The sequence below is a fragment of the Pan paniscus genome, chromosome 2, assembly GCF_029289425.2.
Source record: "Pan paniscus chromosome 2, NHGRI_mPanPan1-v2.0_pri, whole genome shotgun sequence".
Classification (NCBI taxonomy): Eukaryota; Metazoa; Chordata; class Mammalia; order Primates; family Hominidae; genus Pan; species Pan paniscus.
Genome location: NC_085926.1, coordinates 78840196 through 78858644, shown reverse-complemented (window position 1 = coordinate 78858644; position 18449 = coordinate 78840196). Strand labels below are relative to the sequence as shown.

General features: G+C 36.1%; 1 protein-coding gene across 12 annotated transcripts in view; it reads left to right on the top strand.

Moving 5' to 3' along the window:
- ROBO1 (roundabout guidance receptor 1) overlaps window positions 1-18449 on the top strand; it is a 1167237-nt gene that overhangs the window by 1046198 nt on the left and 102590 nt on the right. For all 12 annotated transcript variants that reach the window (XM_063602854.1, XM_055110152.2, XM_055110151.2 and 9 more), the window contains 3 exons: window positions 533-653; window positions 1004-1142; window positions 3891-4018. In XM_063602854.1, the coding sequence (XP_063458924.1) occupies window positions 533-653; window positions 1004-1142; window positions 3891-4018 (388 nt within the window). The remainder of the gene's footprint in view (window positions 1-532; window positions 654-1003; window positions 1143-3890; window positions 4019-18449) is intronic.

Sequence of the window (18449 nt, the reverse complement as noted above, 5' to 3'; positions counted from 1 at the left end):
ACAGGTTCTACTATGTTTTCACAATGAAGATACATTCCTTTAAAGCAACTCTGGCAAATTAAGTTATTAGAGACATTTTAATTAATTCATATAATGCTAGAATACATTTTCTTGAAATCACTTATAGCTAATACATATTTCTATATTAATTATAGTCATATGGTATTAAGAATTTTCTTTTTCTCTTTCCTCTTGCTAACTAAATTATTCACGCAATTTTTTATGGTTTTTCACTTAACTAAATAATATGAAATAACTTGGCCGGTTGGGCAACAAGTTTCTAGCTATACAGAATATAACTTTACATGAAATGTAAGTAAGGAGAAACATTTTTGCTTCTTTTATATTGTACCTTTGGAGTCAATTCTCTTTAAGGTTACTACCTAAAAATAGCAAATACTACATATCAGCTGTTGATGTAATTATGCTTTGATTTATATGCTTAGAAAGCAGTCTTCACTTATGAAGACATCTGTCATGTAAACATAGCTGAAGCAATTTTAATAGTATTCATGTGAAACTTTTTTTTAAGATACGAGGAGGAAAGCTCATGATCACTTACACCCGTAAAAGTGACGCTGGCAAATATGTTTGTGTTGGTACCAATATGGTTGGGGAACGTGAGAGTGAAGTAGCCGAGCTGACTGTCTTAGGTAAGTGTAATTTTATTTAATCTTCTCATTGAAAAATAGATCTCTTATCATTTTGTGTCTGTATACAAGGGAGAAAGAAAAATTGTTAAGCCAAATATTTTTTAGGGGGTGGGTAGAAAGAGGAGAGAAGAAATCAGAAAAGCAGCTTGAGATAAAATAGCCAAAGATGTGGGAGGAGGACTAGGAGGAAGCACTAAACCTAGGGAGAAGCTTCTAGAATGAGGGGACTCTGTGGAATAATTTCCTTGCTGATATTTTAAATTAAAAATATGCTCTTACTGAACTCCTAAAGTGTTTTTCAGCTGGTTCATTTTAAAATTTTACCTTAAGATGACTCTTTTTAATTTTAGAGAGACCATCATTTGTGAAGAGACCCAGTAACTTGGCAGTAACTGTGGATGACAGTGCAGAATTTAAATGTGAGGCCCGAGGTGACCCTGTACCTACAGTACGATGGAGGAAAGATGATGGAGAGCTGCCCAAATCCAGGTACACATCAGAGTTTCATGATATGATTTGTTAACTCAGCATTTCTACGTTTCTCATCACATCATCTCCACATCCGGGCCATTAGAATAGTCCATTCTAGAATCCTCTATCAGGGGCCAGATACAATACTGGAGATAATTAGAAACAGGAGGTTGCCATCCTGCTTTCTCTGAGGCTTTCAGAGAAGAACTGTGCATTCGTGACCCTGGGCTGCAGAGGGAACCTTTGTAAAATATGATATTCTTTAATATCACAGGTTTCTCTTCTGTTCAACCAGATGACAGTTAATACTAGTTTTTTGGTTTGGTAGTAGGCAGGAAAGGGAAGAAAGATACAGCCTTAAGGATGTATCTATGAGCCAATTAAAAATCAGGCTTCCTTTTCCTCAGCTAAAATACCACCAGAGAATGGTAGAAGAGGTTGGAGTTTCTTGATATCTGTCAAGTCCTTAAATTGGCCAGGAGCAGAGATGCACGAATCAGGGAGCCTTAGGGAATGAGCCATTCAAATAAAGGCTTTCGGGTACTGTCAGCGGGCCGTCTTCTCCATTATGTTCACTCATTCAGCAAACATGTGTTGAGCCTTCTGTCTAGGTGTTGGGATTACAGTAGTGGCTTAGACAGTTTCTGCTCTCAAGGAGCTCACAAAAGGAAATGCATTGATAGATACAGAATAACAATATCAAGCTGATATGGTTTGGCTTTGTGTCCCCACCCAAATCTTTCAACACCTTGAATCCTGAGATTCACATGTTAAGAGTGGAATCAGTTGGAGATGATTGAATCATAGGGGTGGTTTCCCTCATGCTGTTCTTGTGATAGTGAGTGAGTTCTCATGAGATCTGATGGTTTTATAAGCGTCTGGCATTTCCCCTGCTGGCACTCATTCTCTCTCCTGTCGCCCTGTGAAGAGGTGCCTTCCGCCATGATTGTAAGTTTCCTGAGGTCTCCCAAGCCATGTGGAACTGTGAGTCAATTAAACATCTTTCCTTTATAAATTACCCAGTTTCGGGTATTTCTTCATAGCAGTGTGAGAACAGACTAATATACAAGCTCTTTTGTCACATAAAGGTAAACCTGTGCCAGCTCAGAGGGGGGAATTTGAATTTGGGAGAGAGTTCTGAAAGAAACATGACACATAAGTAATGTCTTGAAAAGTATGTATCAGTCTGATAAGCAAGGAAGAAGAAAAGAATATTCCAGGAAATGGGTTATCACAACACAGACACAAAGCTGAGAAGGAATGTCATCTCCTTTGAATGGCATAAAGTTTAGCATGGCTAGGTAGGGCATAGGATTTATGATGAGAAGTTATGAGATATCAGGTTGAAACTAAGAGGGGCTTTGTGTAATAAAGAATTCCTAATATTATATGCACATTGGTGAGCCAAGAGTGTTAGTATAGATAGGTGTACCCTTTAGAAAAATTAATTTTGTTGGCCGGGCCCAGTGGCACACACCTGTAATCTGAGCACTTTGGGAGGCTAAGGCGGGCGGATCACCTGAGGTCAGGAGTTCGAGACCAGCCTGGCCAACATGGTGAAACCTTGTCTCTACTAAAATACAAAAATTAGCCGGGCATGGTGGCACGCTATAATCCTATAATCCCAGCTGCTCGGGAGGCTGAGGCAGGAGAATTGCTTGAGCCTTGGAGGCGGAGGTTGCAGTGAGCCGAGATTGCGCCACTACACTCCAGCCTGAGCGGCAGAGTGTGACTCCATCTCCAAAAAAATAATAAGAAGAAAAATTAATTTCGTTAGCACTATGGGTGTTACATTATTCTGGGGAGAGGCTAGTGGCAGGGACACGATTTTTGTGGTTGTCCAGATCAGAGATGTAAACTGTCTGAACTGAGAGGTGAGATAGAGACAGGGCTCAACAGTAAAGAGAAATTTCTAAAACTAAAATGACAAATTGGATGACTTGTTAGATATAGACAGCTGGTGAAAGAAGATACGTAAATGTGTTAAGAAAAGGAGTTGGTTTATGTTAGGGGAAGAACAGAAAGTTTTATTTAATACATTAAATATTAGGTGCCTATGGGATGTGATGTCTAATTATTAGTTAGAAATCCAAATTTGGAACTTAGATGAATTAGGGATAGGAAATGTTTGTGTGGTAGATCAGTATGTAAACTATAGTAGATAACTTAACTCAGGGAGATCATGTAGAGTAAAAAGAGGACTAAAGTGAAAGTTCAAGGAAAACCTAACACTTAGGGGGAGGGAAGATGAGGCAAGACAAGTAAACTCGAAAATGAAAGTGGGTTCAAATTTCGACTCTGCCACCGAACTAGATGAGGACCAAGGCCAAGTTCCTTTACCTCCTATACCTCAGTGTCCTCATCCAAAAAATGGAGGTGAGCATAACAGTTATTTCATACCATTGTTATACAAACTTAGAAGGATAAAATCTATAAAACATTTAAAGTCTGGCAAATGGTAAGAATTTAATTAATGGTCACTATCTTTTTGTTTTAGTGTGAGCACAGGAGCTTGAGGAAATGAGTAAATAAATGCCAACTTTACCCCAAAATGTACTTTTAGAAAGTAGTTTAATATGTTAGTCCACATAATTATAAAAACAAGCTTTTCTTCTGCCAGCTGACTTAGAGGAATACCACGTTTTACTCTTTGTTTTCAGTTATCAGAAAAGAATGTAGCATGTGCTTTGAAGCATTGTGTGTATAATAATGAGATCTTTCAAGTAGAAAGTCACTTAACTGTGCTTTCTTTTGTTATGTCATTAGATATGAAATCCGAGATGATCATACCTTGAAAATTAGGAAGGTGACAGCTGGTGACATGGGTTCATACACTTGTGTTGCAGAAAATATGGTGGGCAAAGCTGAAGCATCTGCTACTCTGACTGTGCAAGGTAGGCATTGGGGAAGGCTTTGTTTTGGTGGTTTTAGCATACAAAATATAGTGCTGATAATTGAAGAAAATATTATGTATAGGGCTATGTTACATATAGACTTTAAGTATTGCTCTAAATAATGTATTTCAAACATATTTAAAGAACACATATTGTTTTGCCTATGGGAGCTCTGTAAGTGTTACAGGAAATTGAATTAAATGTTGAAAATTATATTCAAAATTGAATTAAATGTTCAAGATAGTTCAAAAACTATCTTGGTCAAGTAGAGGCGAAGAATGTGCTTTAAACTCCAGGTCTTCAAACATAGAGCCCTTCTAATCTTTTAATTAAATGACAGCTATTGCTGTCTTGGAGGAAACTTTGTCTTTGGAGGAAAACAAGTCTTTCATTACTTCAAGATCATCCACTTTCAAGGGCCTGTACAATTTGTAACAGAAAAAGAAGATTCTATTACTCTTCAGAATGTAGGATTTATTGAGCAGGGACTTTGCAATTGTTTTGTGTGCACAGAGTGCCTGCATCATAACAAACACTCAATAAATATCAGTTGATTGAACGAATTGCACTTGTACTTTGCTAATTTTGATACAGATTTATTATTTAGCATCGTATGAGCCCAAGTGGATACCGTGTTCTATGGCTACTAGGTTTTTGAAAGTCAAAGTCACGTCTTAAGCTGATAGGAGGAAATGGATCTGTCACCCCTTTTCCATCCATAATCCAGAAGTTTTTCATTCTCATAATCCCATTTTATTTTTCTCTGTGATGTCGTACTGATTATTTCTCACTATATCCCATTTGAGAACTGTCCTCTATTTTTTTTTCTTTTTAAGTGGCAAGTTGTTTATTATGGAATTTCAGAGGCAATGACCTTTAAAAAACATTTTATTGGTTGAAAAAAAAATTCCTGTTTTGACAGTATATATAGTAAATGGAAGTTCTGGCCATAAACCATTTAGCTTGTTTTGGGGTCTAACATTAGCAACACTTGATGCTGTCATCTTTTCTGAACACTGTCTGTTCTAAGACTACTTAGGAAAAAAAAGGTGGCTTTTGAGGGAGCATTTCTACTGTGGGCTTTGTACAAAAGAGCCTTGTGGGCTTTTTACACTAGAAAAAAAAGAGTAAAGAATATTTCCTTCCTGTCTCTAAAGCCATTATGTCCCACTTTGGGGTTTTTAGCTCAATCTCATAAAAACAAAAGGAAAAAAAGAAAGATCAAGAACAAACATTGAGTTTCTAAGGCCAAGACTACTCTTTAATCTAAGTTAGACTTGAACTCCAAGTAAGGCTAAAACTAAGAAAAGAAAACCTCTTCACATTTACAGAAAGCATAAATATAAGAGGTGTCAAATCCAAGTTCAAAAGCCCTCCAGAAGGAGTGAAAATAGCCAGGATGAATACAAGACATGAAAAGGTGTGTCTATCTCCAGGCAATTGTGATAAGGAGGTTGACTGTCTATTACGTTAGTCAGTGAAATGTGTTTCACTTTGTGTTTTAAAGTACTTTACCTTGGTAGCCTGATGCTTTTATAACTAACAGCTATTCTGCTGTGTATACAGTAGACATTGAAATCAAAATAGAGTTTCTTCCTGCAATTTTAAATTCAGTTACAAAATTCATTTAGCCTTAAGTTTTCCGTATGGAAATCTTGCTAAGCCTGGATTTCAAAGGAAATTGGCACTAATGATCAAATCCAGAAACTACTTGAATTTAGAAGTTCTCATTTCAACTGCGTTGTGTTTTCTATAAATGTTTAAAAGATCTTTATATAGTTGAGGATATATTATTCAATATTAAAATAAAATATGCCTATTAACATCACTGTTAAAACATCTTTAACATGCTGGAATAATAAACACAGTATGTTAAAGAAAGTAACATGATTCCCAACTGCAACAGATAAATAAGAAAAAAACATTCAAAGGAAACCTGAGAAGATATGCCTTTTTTCGTCTTTTGAGACTGAACGTAGAAAAACACCAGTTACTACAAAGGAAACTAATCAGAATTGAAGCCATTTGGTAGCAGGAAATAATTACAGTTAAAAAAATTCAGTAGTGTAATTGTATTGTTAAAAAACTTTCCGTGTTTTGTGTATAGCTCATTTTTAAAAGGCAGTGTTGGAGTCACTACGAGCTTAAACATAATCTTTCTCTCCCTCACATCTCATACAATGAGTATTTAATTTTGATCATTGATGTTAAGGCAATAAAGCCCAGTAATGCAGGTAGAAGCTGTGGGAATAAATTACCTTACCTAAGGGTGGCCATTTGATTTTCACCCCCAGCACAGATGTAGTTAATTCCAGCATCTTAAAAAGAACCCTGATTTGAGAATTCTTTTTTTTTTTTTTTTGCCAAGGTCTTCTTGTAATCCCAAATTCTGCTGTTTTCTAGACTTTATGTCTTTAAATATTCCTCTCTTGACTCTAGGGGTTTCCGTGGCTTTTCTACTTGTGTACTCTTCACAGTTCTTTCATGGTACTGGACATCTAATAGGCACTTTATCTAATAAATTCTTATTAAAATTTGAAATGTGAATATGCATTTCAGACTTCTGCTTGAATGGTAGAAACAGCACAGGGGGCCGGGCGTGGTGGCTCATGCCTGTAATCCCAGCACTATGGGAGGCCGAGGTGGTCAGATCACCTGAGGTATGGAGTTCGAGACCGGCCTGACTAACATGGTGAAACCCCGTTTCTACCAAAAATACAAAAAAAATTAGCTGGGCGTGGTGGCATGCGGCTGTAATCTCAGCTACTCTGGAGGCTGAGGCAGGAGAATCGCTTGAACCTGCGAGACAGAGGTTGCAGCAAGCCGAGATTGCACCATTGCATTCTAGCTTGGGCAACAAGAGCAAAGCTCTGCCTCAAAAAAAGAAAGAAAGAGAGAGAGAGAGAGAGAGAAAGAGAGAAAAGGAAAGAAAGAAAGAAAGAAAGAAAGAAAGAAAGAAAGAAAGAAAGAAAGAAAGAAGGAAGGAAGGAAGGAAGGAAGGAAGGAAGGAAGGAAGGAGAGAGAGAGAGAAACAAAGAAAGAAAGAAAGAGAAAGAAAGAAAGGGAAAGAAAGAAAGGAAGAAAGAGAGAGAGCACAGGGACATCCTAGGGAAAACTCAAGCAGCTTCTGGTGGTTTTAATTCTGAGTGCCAACAGTAAGCTCCATTTGATCAAATTTGAAGAGATTGCCATTTATGAATGATGCTGCCTTATAACCTGTGTTTGAAAGAGCACAGTAATTGTTTTACTGTCTGTATCTCATAACGTCATGTTGTATACTTTAAGTATATACAATGAAATGTATTTTTTAAAAAGAATGGAGGTGAAAAGGGAACAGAGTAAAATCTAGGGCTAGACACTGTTTCTTAAACTTACCGGAAGTTACTTGTTAAGTATACAGATTATCAGGCATGGCCTGTAGAAAATCCAATTTAGGAGATCTGGGTTGGAGCACATAAATTTATTTTTATTTTTAAACGAGCAACTTCACAAACCTCAGGAATGAGGAGTTACTTGATGAACTGACAGAAAGAAGACTTTTTAAAATGTCTTTATAATTTGAGACTTAGAAAGGTAGAAGAAGTGTGTTAAAGATAATGGTGTAGCTAAGAGAATGGACATTGGAATCAGACAGAATTTAGGTGAATCATGATTCTGTCATTTACTACTATGTAACCTAGAAGAGTTTACATAAATTTCATGAAACTCAGTTGACCCATATGTAAAATGGACACAGTAATACAAACCTTTGTATAAGGATATTTAACATATTATCTGTTATACAGTACATATTTTGTAAATAAACAGCATTAGACTTATGAGTGTTATTATTGATAGCTTTATTGCTTAATTTCAATAATTATTAGGTGGTAAGAAAAATAGTTTTAGATAATTCTAGATCAGTGGCTCTTCTACTGTAAATGAAAAATCTGAAGTACTAATATTGTCATGACAATTTATTATGTGACAAATTATTAAAGACATTTCTCAAATATAAAGCATTACATTTTCATTTTTTAAAACCTTTATTGGAAGGTTGAGGCAGGAGGAATGCTTGTGGCCAGGAGTTCATGGCTCCATCTCTACAAAAAATAATTTTAAAGTCAATTGTACATGTTGGTGTGCACATGTAGTCCCAGCGACATGGGGGGCTGAGGCAGGAAAACAGCTTGAGTCCACGTGTGGGAAGTTTCAGTGAGCTGCGAACCCTGCCTTGCACTCCAACCTGGGTGACAGATTGAGACCCTGCCTCTAAAAATAAAATAAAAATAAAAATCCTTACGGGCTATTATAGTAAATGTGTTGGATTTTGCTAGTGCCAGTGAAGCTAGTCCTAGATATGTATTGAAGTTTTGGAAAATAAGTAGATAAATTATTGAAATTTATGACCATTTTGGAAGAAAAATGAATCAAAAAGATTGCATTACATGTGCATTGGAGTGTTATTGAAATGGAAGAACATTCAGCCCAAGGTTTTTTGTCACAATTTCCATTCCGTTATCTCTAAGAGTGACTGTTTTCTAATTTTTTAGATTCTCAGTGCCTCTGTTTCTCTCTGTAAAATAGTGGTGCTTTCTCACAATTCATACAGAGACCAGTAAGATTATCCATGAGCAAATATCCTCAAAAACTTCTTTATCTCCTTAATGATCATTCCAAAGCATGGATGAAATATGAGGTTGCACCCTGTTAATAGAAAGTAATTGCACCACTAAAACCTGTACCACATTTGGTGTAACATTCATGGGATTACTTGTCCCTGGCCAGTGGAATGCCAAAGTCAAATTAAAATATTGAATCAAATAAGATATTGATTACTTAATAATGCAGGTTTTATTTTACTTAGGAAAGAGGCAAACTGTAATAAAATTTTGGTGATATTAGGAAGTTTGGGCTAAAAATATATTTTTTCTGGGCTCTGTAAATATTTAGGCAATAAAAAGAATATCCTGATTCCTTTAACTTGCATATTGGTATACATGGTATACCAATATTGGTATATTATTGAAACTAATTCTCAGAATGAGACCCAAAGGCTCAGCAGTAATGACCTATCAAAGGATAATTACTGTTCATTATATGACCAATACAAAATAGTGAAACAATGCTGTTTGGGGTAATTACAACAGAAAAGTGTTTCTGCTTAACTTTGAGTTAGCCAGAAAATTCAGTAAACCTGAACCTCACATTACATCATTTTGTAAACTAAGCAAAGTTTCATTACCTATACATGTTAACCATCAGTGTTGTTACATTTATACTTAGTGTTTGTCTGCATCCCTGTTTCCTCTCCATGTGTATAATATCTACATACCTTTCTTCCAAGAAATCTTTTTGTGAACCTAAAATACACAAACAAAATCAAGCATCTTTTTAAAGACCTATCACCTCTATTTTGATTTATTACATTGTTATTTTTGAACTGTAGCATTTCAATTTGACGAGTGTTAGGATAGCTGGCTCTGTCTTGGTAGGAATGAATTATTCACTGAAGTGGTGTTTCATGTTGCATCATGGCTCCATCTTTTAAGACAAAGATATATACTACATACAGTATTTGTAACAATTTTATAGGTTGTGACATACCTATAAAAGGTAAAATCTAACAAGAACAACATAGATGCGTAGAGGCACCCTGCCACGTTTTTAAACAGTGTGTCATTGAAACTGCTAAAATTTATGCCTCCCCTTGGTATTCAAGAATGGTTGCAGGTTTGTTTTTATATTATTTTGCTATCTTAATCTAAATCCATTACGTATTTATTAGATGCTTACAAGGTGGGCCTTCAGGTTCTTCTTAGAATCAGATGATGGCCAAATTAAATTATTATTTTTATTTTTAAACTAAAATGATTAAAAAGAAAAGCAAATGCTTTTTTCTTTGTTTGAAGTAGACTTTAGGAAAAGCATGGTGAATACAGCTTCAAAATACTTAAAAATGAAAAAAAATCTATTTATTCAATTATGAATAACAAACTCTGTAAAATTTATAAATTATTTACTTTCAATGACAATCATCTTGGTGGCTTTTTAAATTATTCCATTTTTGAGGAGTGCTCTTCCAAACGAAAGATAGGTGATAAAGCCACATAGTTTAAAGTTTGAGTTTCTCCTGTTTCTGAGTTTGTCCTCAGCCTCTAAGATTTCTTGTGATTCCTTGCTTCAATGATACTCATTGCTTAAACAGGGCAAACTAGATGGCATTATTAATCTTTCCACTCCTTTTGTAACTTCACAGATAAAGCAGCTCTTCTTACTGTAACAATTTCATTTCCAAAGTAAATTTGTGACTCTCTATCACCAGAGTGATCATGTTCCCATCGCTGTGTCCCATCAGTCACAGGAAACCGAACCAAGAACGGCCTGAAAACAGACCAACCATTTCCCAAGCCATCACCTTTTATCTCCCTGAGTTGAAGTATAAGAAAATCCAATCCCATTTTTGTTTGTCTCTCTCACAACAGGAACTAAAAGACACTTAGTCTTCTTGTTTCTCTTGAGGGCTGAGTGCAGGGCCAGCCAGTCACAGGAAGCGGTATGTTTAGATCTCAATTCACACCCCACTATACTCCTCTCCAGGCTTCTTACAGGATGGGTCAATTTTTGAAGCTCTGTTCAAAGAAAAGGCAGGTGCTAAACATTGCCAAACCAGGTGATGCTCTGTTATCAGATGAATGGGATTTCTGTGAAATCCCAGCTCTTCTCTCATAAGAGCTTGTCCATTTTTCTTCTCTTGATGTGAAGTCACTCTAGTCTCTCAACTTTATCAGCTTTCTTTTAACTATAAAATACAGTATCATGAATTATGTTGCTATTTCTTTAAATTTATTGTTGACATACAATAGGAATGTTAAAACATCAAAAGAATGTGCATTCTATTCTATTCTGTAGAATTGTTATTTTGTCTGATGCTTCCCCTAAGTATTAATGCCAACTGTGCAGTGAAGGAGCATAATACTTTCTCGTTAGGACTGATGAGCCAGTGACAGCTTCTGGGAGTCTGAGCCTTAGCGTATGAGACTGACATGCAATAGGGGAGACACAAAGACAGAAAAAAAGCCCCGTGCTGTCTTTTGCCTGACTTAATTGCTACTAATGGGATGCTTCCTAGAGCGTCTCTCCTTGCTGCTAGTAAACTACATGCTTCAGAAAAGAAACTTTGCTGAAATATCTAGGACGCCGCAGTTTATGATTGACCCCTATTTACTGTCCCAATGAACTCAGAGTTGAAGAGTAATTATAACTTTCAGTAAAACAAGAAGCAGCTGTCAGAGGTTTGTCTGAGTCTTTAAGTTTCTGCTAACTCAGCCTGTAAGCATTAGTTTGCATAATATAACAGTGAAGAAGTGAAAATAAGAGCAGACCAGACATCAGAAGCTGAATTCCCTCACATTCTTTATTTGACTTGTTGGCAATGCAGCCTGCAGACACACAGCCAGTCGACAGCTTTACTCTTTATCCTTCATGTTCCCATTTTCCCATATCTCACTCTTAATCAGTCATCACAAAATCCTACTTATTTTGCCTTTTACCTATTTCTCAACTCTCTCACCACCTCCCTTGCCTTCTTATCATTGCTCCATTTTAGGCCTTTATCATCTCTCCGGGAAACTGTTAACTTCTAACCAGGTTCCTTGCCTCCACCTTGTCTCATAGAATCTATTCTTCACACAACAGATTAATGTACCTACAAAAGCTGGGCGTCATGGTTCACGCCTAGAATCCCAGCACTTTGGGAGGCCAAGATAGGAGGATCACTTGAGCCCAGGAGTTTGAGACCAGCCTAAGCAACACAGTGAGACCCAGTGTTAAAAAAAAAATTGTTTTAAATAATTTTAAAAAAGAGTTTTAAGAAGATTATCTACCTAAAACACAGTTATAATTATATTAATTCCTTCCATAAATGATTTCCATGGTTCCCATCTCTCCAGGGTAAGATCCAAAATACTTTTGATGATACTAGCCTCCTTTCTTGCTACTCACTTTAGTATAATATGCTATATTCCTATATTTTTTTTGTGTATACACCACCATGTAGCTTATCTCTGGGCTTTTTGTTATGTTGGCTCCTTGGTCTAAAATGCCCCAGCTCCACCTGCCCCATCTTCTACTTGCTAGTTACTCCTATTCTTGAACTTGATTCACATAAGCATCCTCCAGCAAGCTTTTCAGACACTCCCCATCCGAGTGAGAGTTAGGTATTTCCCATTCACCTACCCACTGGATGCTACTACTGCCCTTAATGGGATTTCAATGTCTGAACTGCTTGACTGTGAGTTCCTTAGGCACACACTTTGCTGACTTTGCTTTGTTAGTCTCATTGTTTACTGCAGTCTCAGAGACATCGTTTTAGTTAGGGTCCTCCAGAGAAACACACTCAATAGCATATAGAGATAATAAGAAGAGATTTATTATAAGTATTGGTATGGGGGGGTCAAGAATTCCCACCATCTGCCATCTACAAGGTGAAGAACCAGCAAAACAGGCGGTTTAATTCAGTCTAAGAGCAAAATTCTAACATTGGGGGAGCAGGAAAAGATGTGTGTCCCAGCTCCAGAAGAGATAGCACATTTGCCTTTTTTCTACCTGGACCCTCAACGGATTGGATGACACCAGCCCACGTTGGTGAAGGCATGTCTTCTTTACTCAGTTAACAGTATCAAATGCTAATCTCTTCCAGAAACACCGTCTCAGACACTCCCAGAAATACATGTTGCCCATTGTCTGGACATCCCCTAACCCACTCAAATGGACACATAAAATTCACCATCACAGAAACCTTGATGTTCTTGTAACATTTTCTGTGTGAGTGAATTAAGTGCTCATCCTGATACACACCAGTTGTTGAATCCTAGACAAATTGCCTAACTTCTCTGGGATTCAGAGTTCTCATCTGTTGAAAAATGAGTGTACATGTAATACAAATATCCGTCAGCTAATAGGAAAATAAACTAATGAATAAAATAGTTGAATTCCCAAGAAAGTGGGTGTGGATTATGGGGTGCTTACGCAAATACAGTTGTTGTTACTGTTTCTATGATTGTTTTTCTCAGCTTCTTCCAAAACTAAATTAAAAATTCATCAGGTGGTCCCTGTTAATTGTTATTTTGTCCATAGAGATTTGACATTTTTTATAGCTGATTAATGTGAAGTTTGGTTATTGTTTTACTTTAACATAATTACTATCCCTCCCTGCTATGTTCAATGCTGCTAAATTTCCTTATAGAATGAATAACATTGAATCCCATCACTGCCTGTTCCATGTAGTCCATATAGTGGAACAATTGAATTAACTGAATATAAACAAATTTAGATATACTGTACTCAGAAATAACTTCAATATAATTTAATCTGGAAAAAATGGATCAGCAGGCGTAATCCACAAAAAGAAATGTGCATTTGATCATTTTCTAACATGTGAATTAGCAACTTTGAAAATAATCAAGATACATGCCAATCTTAATGTAACATACTATGTGAATGTATGACTGTTTTTTTGAGACAGGGTCTCATTATGTCACCCAGGTTAGCGTGCAGTGGCACAATCATGGCTCACTGCAGCATTGACCACCTGGGCTGAAGCAATCCTCTCCCTTCAGCCTCCCAAGTAGCTCTACAGAAGCATGCCACCATGCCTGCCTAATTTCTTTTCTTTCCTTTTTTTTTTGGAGAGATGAGGTCTCACTATGTTGTCCAGACTCATGTGTGTGTGTGTCTGTGTGTGTGTGTGTGTGTGTGTTTAATGAACCATTAGATAATTATTTCAGATTGTAAAATTAAAATTTAGGTAAAAGTGAAACAATATAGCTTACTGTAGACTTTATTGCCAGTAGGGGATAAACTTTTAAAAACTTGCATTCAAAAACACCTCTGGAGGAAAGAAGGCCTACTTTGTAAATCTGTGGTTTCCATAAATAGAGTTCACTATGTTTAACTTTCTGTCAGCGTATGAGATCTTTGTGTGAGATCCATAGGATTTTTTGGAGCTCGTATGATAGCTAGGCATAAAATAAGTAATGAGAGAAAAAACTGGGTCCTTCAGTTCTGAATTTCCTTTCTTTGATGTAGACTTCATTTAAATCATTTGTTGGAACAGCTTCCTTAAGTTGCTGATTTGAGAAAATCTGGCAATATAATAGTGCATTGTTTCTGACCATTAACGTGGTTATTTGAGTCAAAGCCAAAACTAATAGTGTCAAGGGACCTTTTTGCAGAGTCAGCTTAGGTTTAGTATAATCCAAGATCTTGGTTGAGAACTGTGAGTTCATCAACATTTTGATGAAACACATATTATGAGACCCCCCCAAGGCTTTATTTGACAATTTTAAGAACCTTGATATGTGTGTGCTGCGTTTGCCAGACTGACAAGACATAGCAGACTGGGTCTTTAGGGAATGATTCTTAATGACATATGGCAATAATCCACAGATGCCCACTAAAGTCACTAGTGCTACAGTAAGCAGTGCTTCAGGGGTTGGAGGATTTTATATATATATGTGTGTGTGTGTAAAATGGTAAATATATATATTAAATTTATATATATTGGGTAGATATATGTATATACACACATATTCAATGTAATATATATTTACCACTGCTTGTATGTATGGATACTCTTAATACTAATCTCAAGAGTCTTATTCAAAATGCTACCCTTAAGGGATTTGTTGTGGAGGTTTGTGTGTCTTTCTTCTCCTTCTCCTCCTCATCCTCCTCCTCCTCTTCCTCTTGTTTATTTTGTAGTTAAAATAAGGATTAAAAAATTTTCAACTGAAGACTAGGGGGGCTGATGGGGAAAGAGATTTGTTATGGTAAAAAGAAAACCAAAAAAGACAAGATGTGATGGAAACTTTTGAAGAATCAGTACTGCCAGTTGAGCTCTTTGTGAGCAGGCTGCAAGTAAAATGCCATCACCCAAGAGATTTAATGAAGTCCCACTACAGAATTTAACAAGAGAGTGATTTGTGAGAATAACTCCCTCTCCTAACTGTTCTGATCCAGTGGCGTAAATAGGATGCTGAGCACCACTCCTGCTGGGTTTTTTAATGCTGTTTCATTTGATTGAGACCCAGTAGCTTTTTGGCCTATGATTCTTGGCTGTTTTGTTTTGTTTTGTTTTGTTTTTCCCTAGAGGAATAAAGTAAAGAACTTCTTGTGTACTTATAGCTTAAAGAAACAGCCATTGTAACCCTAACGATTGATGAATGTGTGGGATTCTCTTAGATTTCTTTCATCCATGAAAAAAGATTTTGGGTTGCTTTCAGTTATTTCAAAAAAACAGATATAAATCATAAAAGTTAATCAAAAGAAAGGCATTCACTTCATGGCCTTCCTACAGAGAATTTGAAATGCTCTCTTAATTGTGCACGCCAGGCAAATATTTGAAGAAATAAGTCGAGCAGTCAGGTACAAGAAATAATTGATACATAAGATGATTCAGTGACAAATAATGACATAGCGCCACACTAGTAAATAGCGCATCATAGGCCTTCCATGATGGTCTGAGTTTTACTGTGATTTATTCATCTACATAACAGTGGGTAAGGTTTTCTCACTGCCCAATTATATAGATGTATAACTGAGCAACTGTATTTAGAAACCAAACCAACATTCTGAAATAATGGCATCAATGTGGAAAAATGTCATTGAGTTGTATGGATATATCAAATCTCAGCTGCTCAGCCTGAGAATGAAATTTGGAGAAATAAATTACTTTTCTGCTCTTATCATTGAGAGATAGCACATTTTAAAATGTTCATTTTAACAGCCTCACATACTTTTAAGACTTGGAATTATTTTATCAGAGTTAGTATCATTCAATGTGAAAAAGTTAATTCTAAGTTGATTCACATAATATTTTGTATGTTATCCAGAATTGTTTGCACATAAAGTGATCAAGATATTTTATTATTTAAAAGAGAATAGTTGCAGACTGTTCACATGAAGAACACCTTTACCTTATGATGTATCTTGAGTAAACTAAATACACAAGGTAACTAAAAATGTGACTGTTTATGCATCCATTTGTATGGATATTTTTTATTATTTGCTTGCTATGGTTTTAAATATTTTGATAGATATACACAGCATGAATCATTAGGCTGAATAGAATTCTTGTTTTTAGACTGGCGAATCGTTTTAGCAAATACCAAACATCAGGGTCATCATTAGAGTAGTTACACTTGATAATTACATAACATCTGGTGTCCTTTGAGCCTTATCTTAGTAATTTAAAAATACAAAGCAATTCTTTTTTAGTTTTTAAAAATATTTTGTATAAATTAGAAGTTCACACTGTGTAGTATACCTAAGGTTTGCAAAACTGATTAAAATACCATGAGCACTTTAATTTGCTTTTAAACTGTTTCTCTGATGACTTGATAAATAATGTGCCAGTATAAACACACCTGCAGAAAATACTAAAATAAGTATAAGACAAAATGTAGCTGAGTAATTGCTTTATAACAGATTTATGCGAGTAGGAAAATCCATAAATGGTTGTTAAAGTTAGCTTTAGGACATTTATTTTGTGTGGTCGATGTTATTAGGAGAGGATTTAGAGCATTGCACAATTAAACCTGATAGATAGGCCGTTTTACAAAGGCCCTTTTAAAAAGTTATTTTGTGGATGGTGAAATAGTCATTTCACACAGTGCCTTTTAGGTCATTAGTGAAGAAATGAGAAGTGCTTTTGTGGTTTTCCTTAGGCTTTTAACTCCCCCAGAATATACTTAATCACTAAATATAATTGATAATAAATAATTTTGACCTGATTTAGGTTTCTTGAGAATAAACATTAAATCATATAACTCTATGCTAGATTGTTGAAATTTTCAACTTTAGACATGGATGGGGGCTTATAAAGCATTTCCTTTCACACTGCCTTTGACATTTACAGTGAGTGTTCTAAAATGTTGCCTCACATCGCTTTTCAGACATGGAATTGGCTGCTTTATCATTGTTTCTATAAGAAAATAAAATGCAGAACAAGTTATTTTTCCCCAAACCTTTTTATAAGTATGGAACTGCTCATATACAAGCAGAGTAATTATGTATCTATGTTCATCTAATGTATCAATACATATATTGTATATTTAAATCATTTCTTGTTAAAAGTCATTTTGTTTAGGTCATGGAGACAAAACATTTCAGAACCAAAATTACATTAGAGTAAGGTTTTACTCTTTTTAAAATTACAAACAAGTCATCCAATGTAGTAAACAGTTGCTATTTTTACATTTTACGAACTGGAGAGGCCGGGCATGGTGGCTCACGCCTGTAATCCCAGCGCTTTGGGAGGCCAAGGCGGGTGGATCACCCGAGGTTACCAGTTCGAGACAAGCCTGGCCAACATGGCAAAACCCCATCTCTACTAAAAGTACAAAAATTAGACAGATGTGGTGGCAGGCGCCTGTAATCCCAGCTACTCAGGAGGCTGAGGCAGGAGAATCACTTGAACCCGGGAGGCGGAAGTTGCAGTGAGCTGGGATCGCGACACTGCACTCCAGCCTGGGAGACAAGAGCTAAACTCCATCTCAAAAAAAAAAAAAAAAAAAAGAGATCTGGAGATACCAGCAGAATTCCAATACTCCCTGTCTTACCTGATAGGTGACCTTATGAAATTTACTTAATCTTCATTTTCTTTCTTTTGCAAAATCGAGATATTGAATAATTCCTTACAGAGCTGCTGAAGGGGTTCCTAATATATGATCTGACACACAGTTAGCTAAGACTGATGCCTTCTTACTATTAAACTGAGATGGAGAATGTTTATGTAATTTATGCAGGATCACAGGCCTGATTCCTTTTGGAGAGGATCTTGATCCAAAGTTGTTTAACTACCAGTTGAGTAATGTTATCATTCTGTCATCATGTACCTTAACTCTGGACCCTCCATGAAATATGCCATTTAAAGATAAACATTCCAGTTTTTCAGATAAACCAATTCTTGAGCAATTTCTGTGTACAAAACAGTATGCTGGGTACTATGAGGATGTACAGATAAGTAAGATGTGGATCCCATCTTCACAGAGCTTATTATAGCCTAGTGAAGAAGAGAGATACAAATATCTATAGTATCAGCAGAATATGAAAAATGGACTCTTAAAATAGGACTAAGTGCTTTCAACTGGGCTATTGGAACATTATTGTCATTTCTTCCACCTTTCAACCGATATTTAAAATGTGAGTAGCAGCCTCACCTTGAGAAGTTCTAGAGAAATAGTGGCAAACAAAATGAGTAAATACTTGCTCACATGGAACACAAGGCTAATTTTGGAGCAACATAAAACATACAAATGTATAATTTTAACTATAATATGTGCTCTGAGAGGAAAGTTAAGATTGCTATGAAAATAGGTAGCATTCTGATATGATTTAGTTCACTTTAGAGATAATTTCTTGAAAAAGTAATTTTTTAACTGAGCTCTAA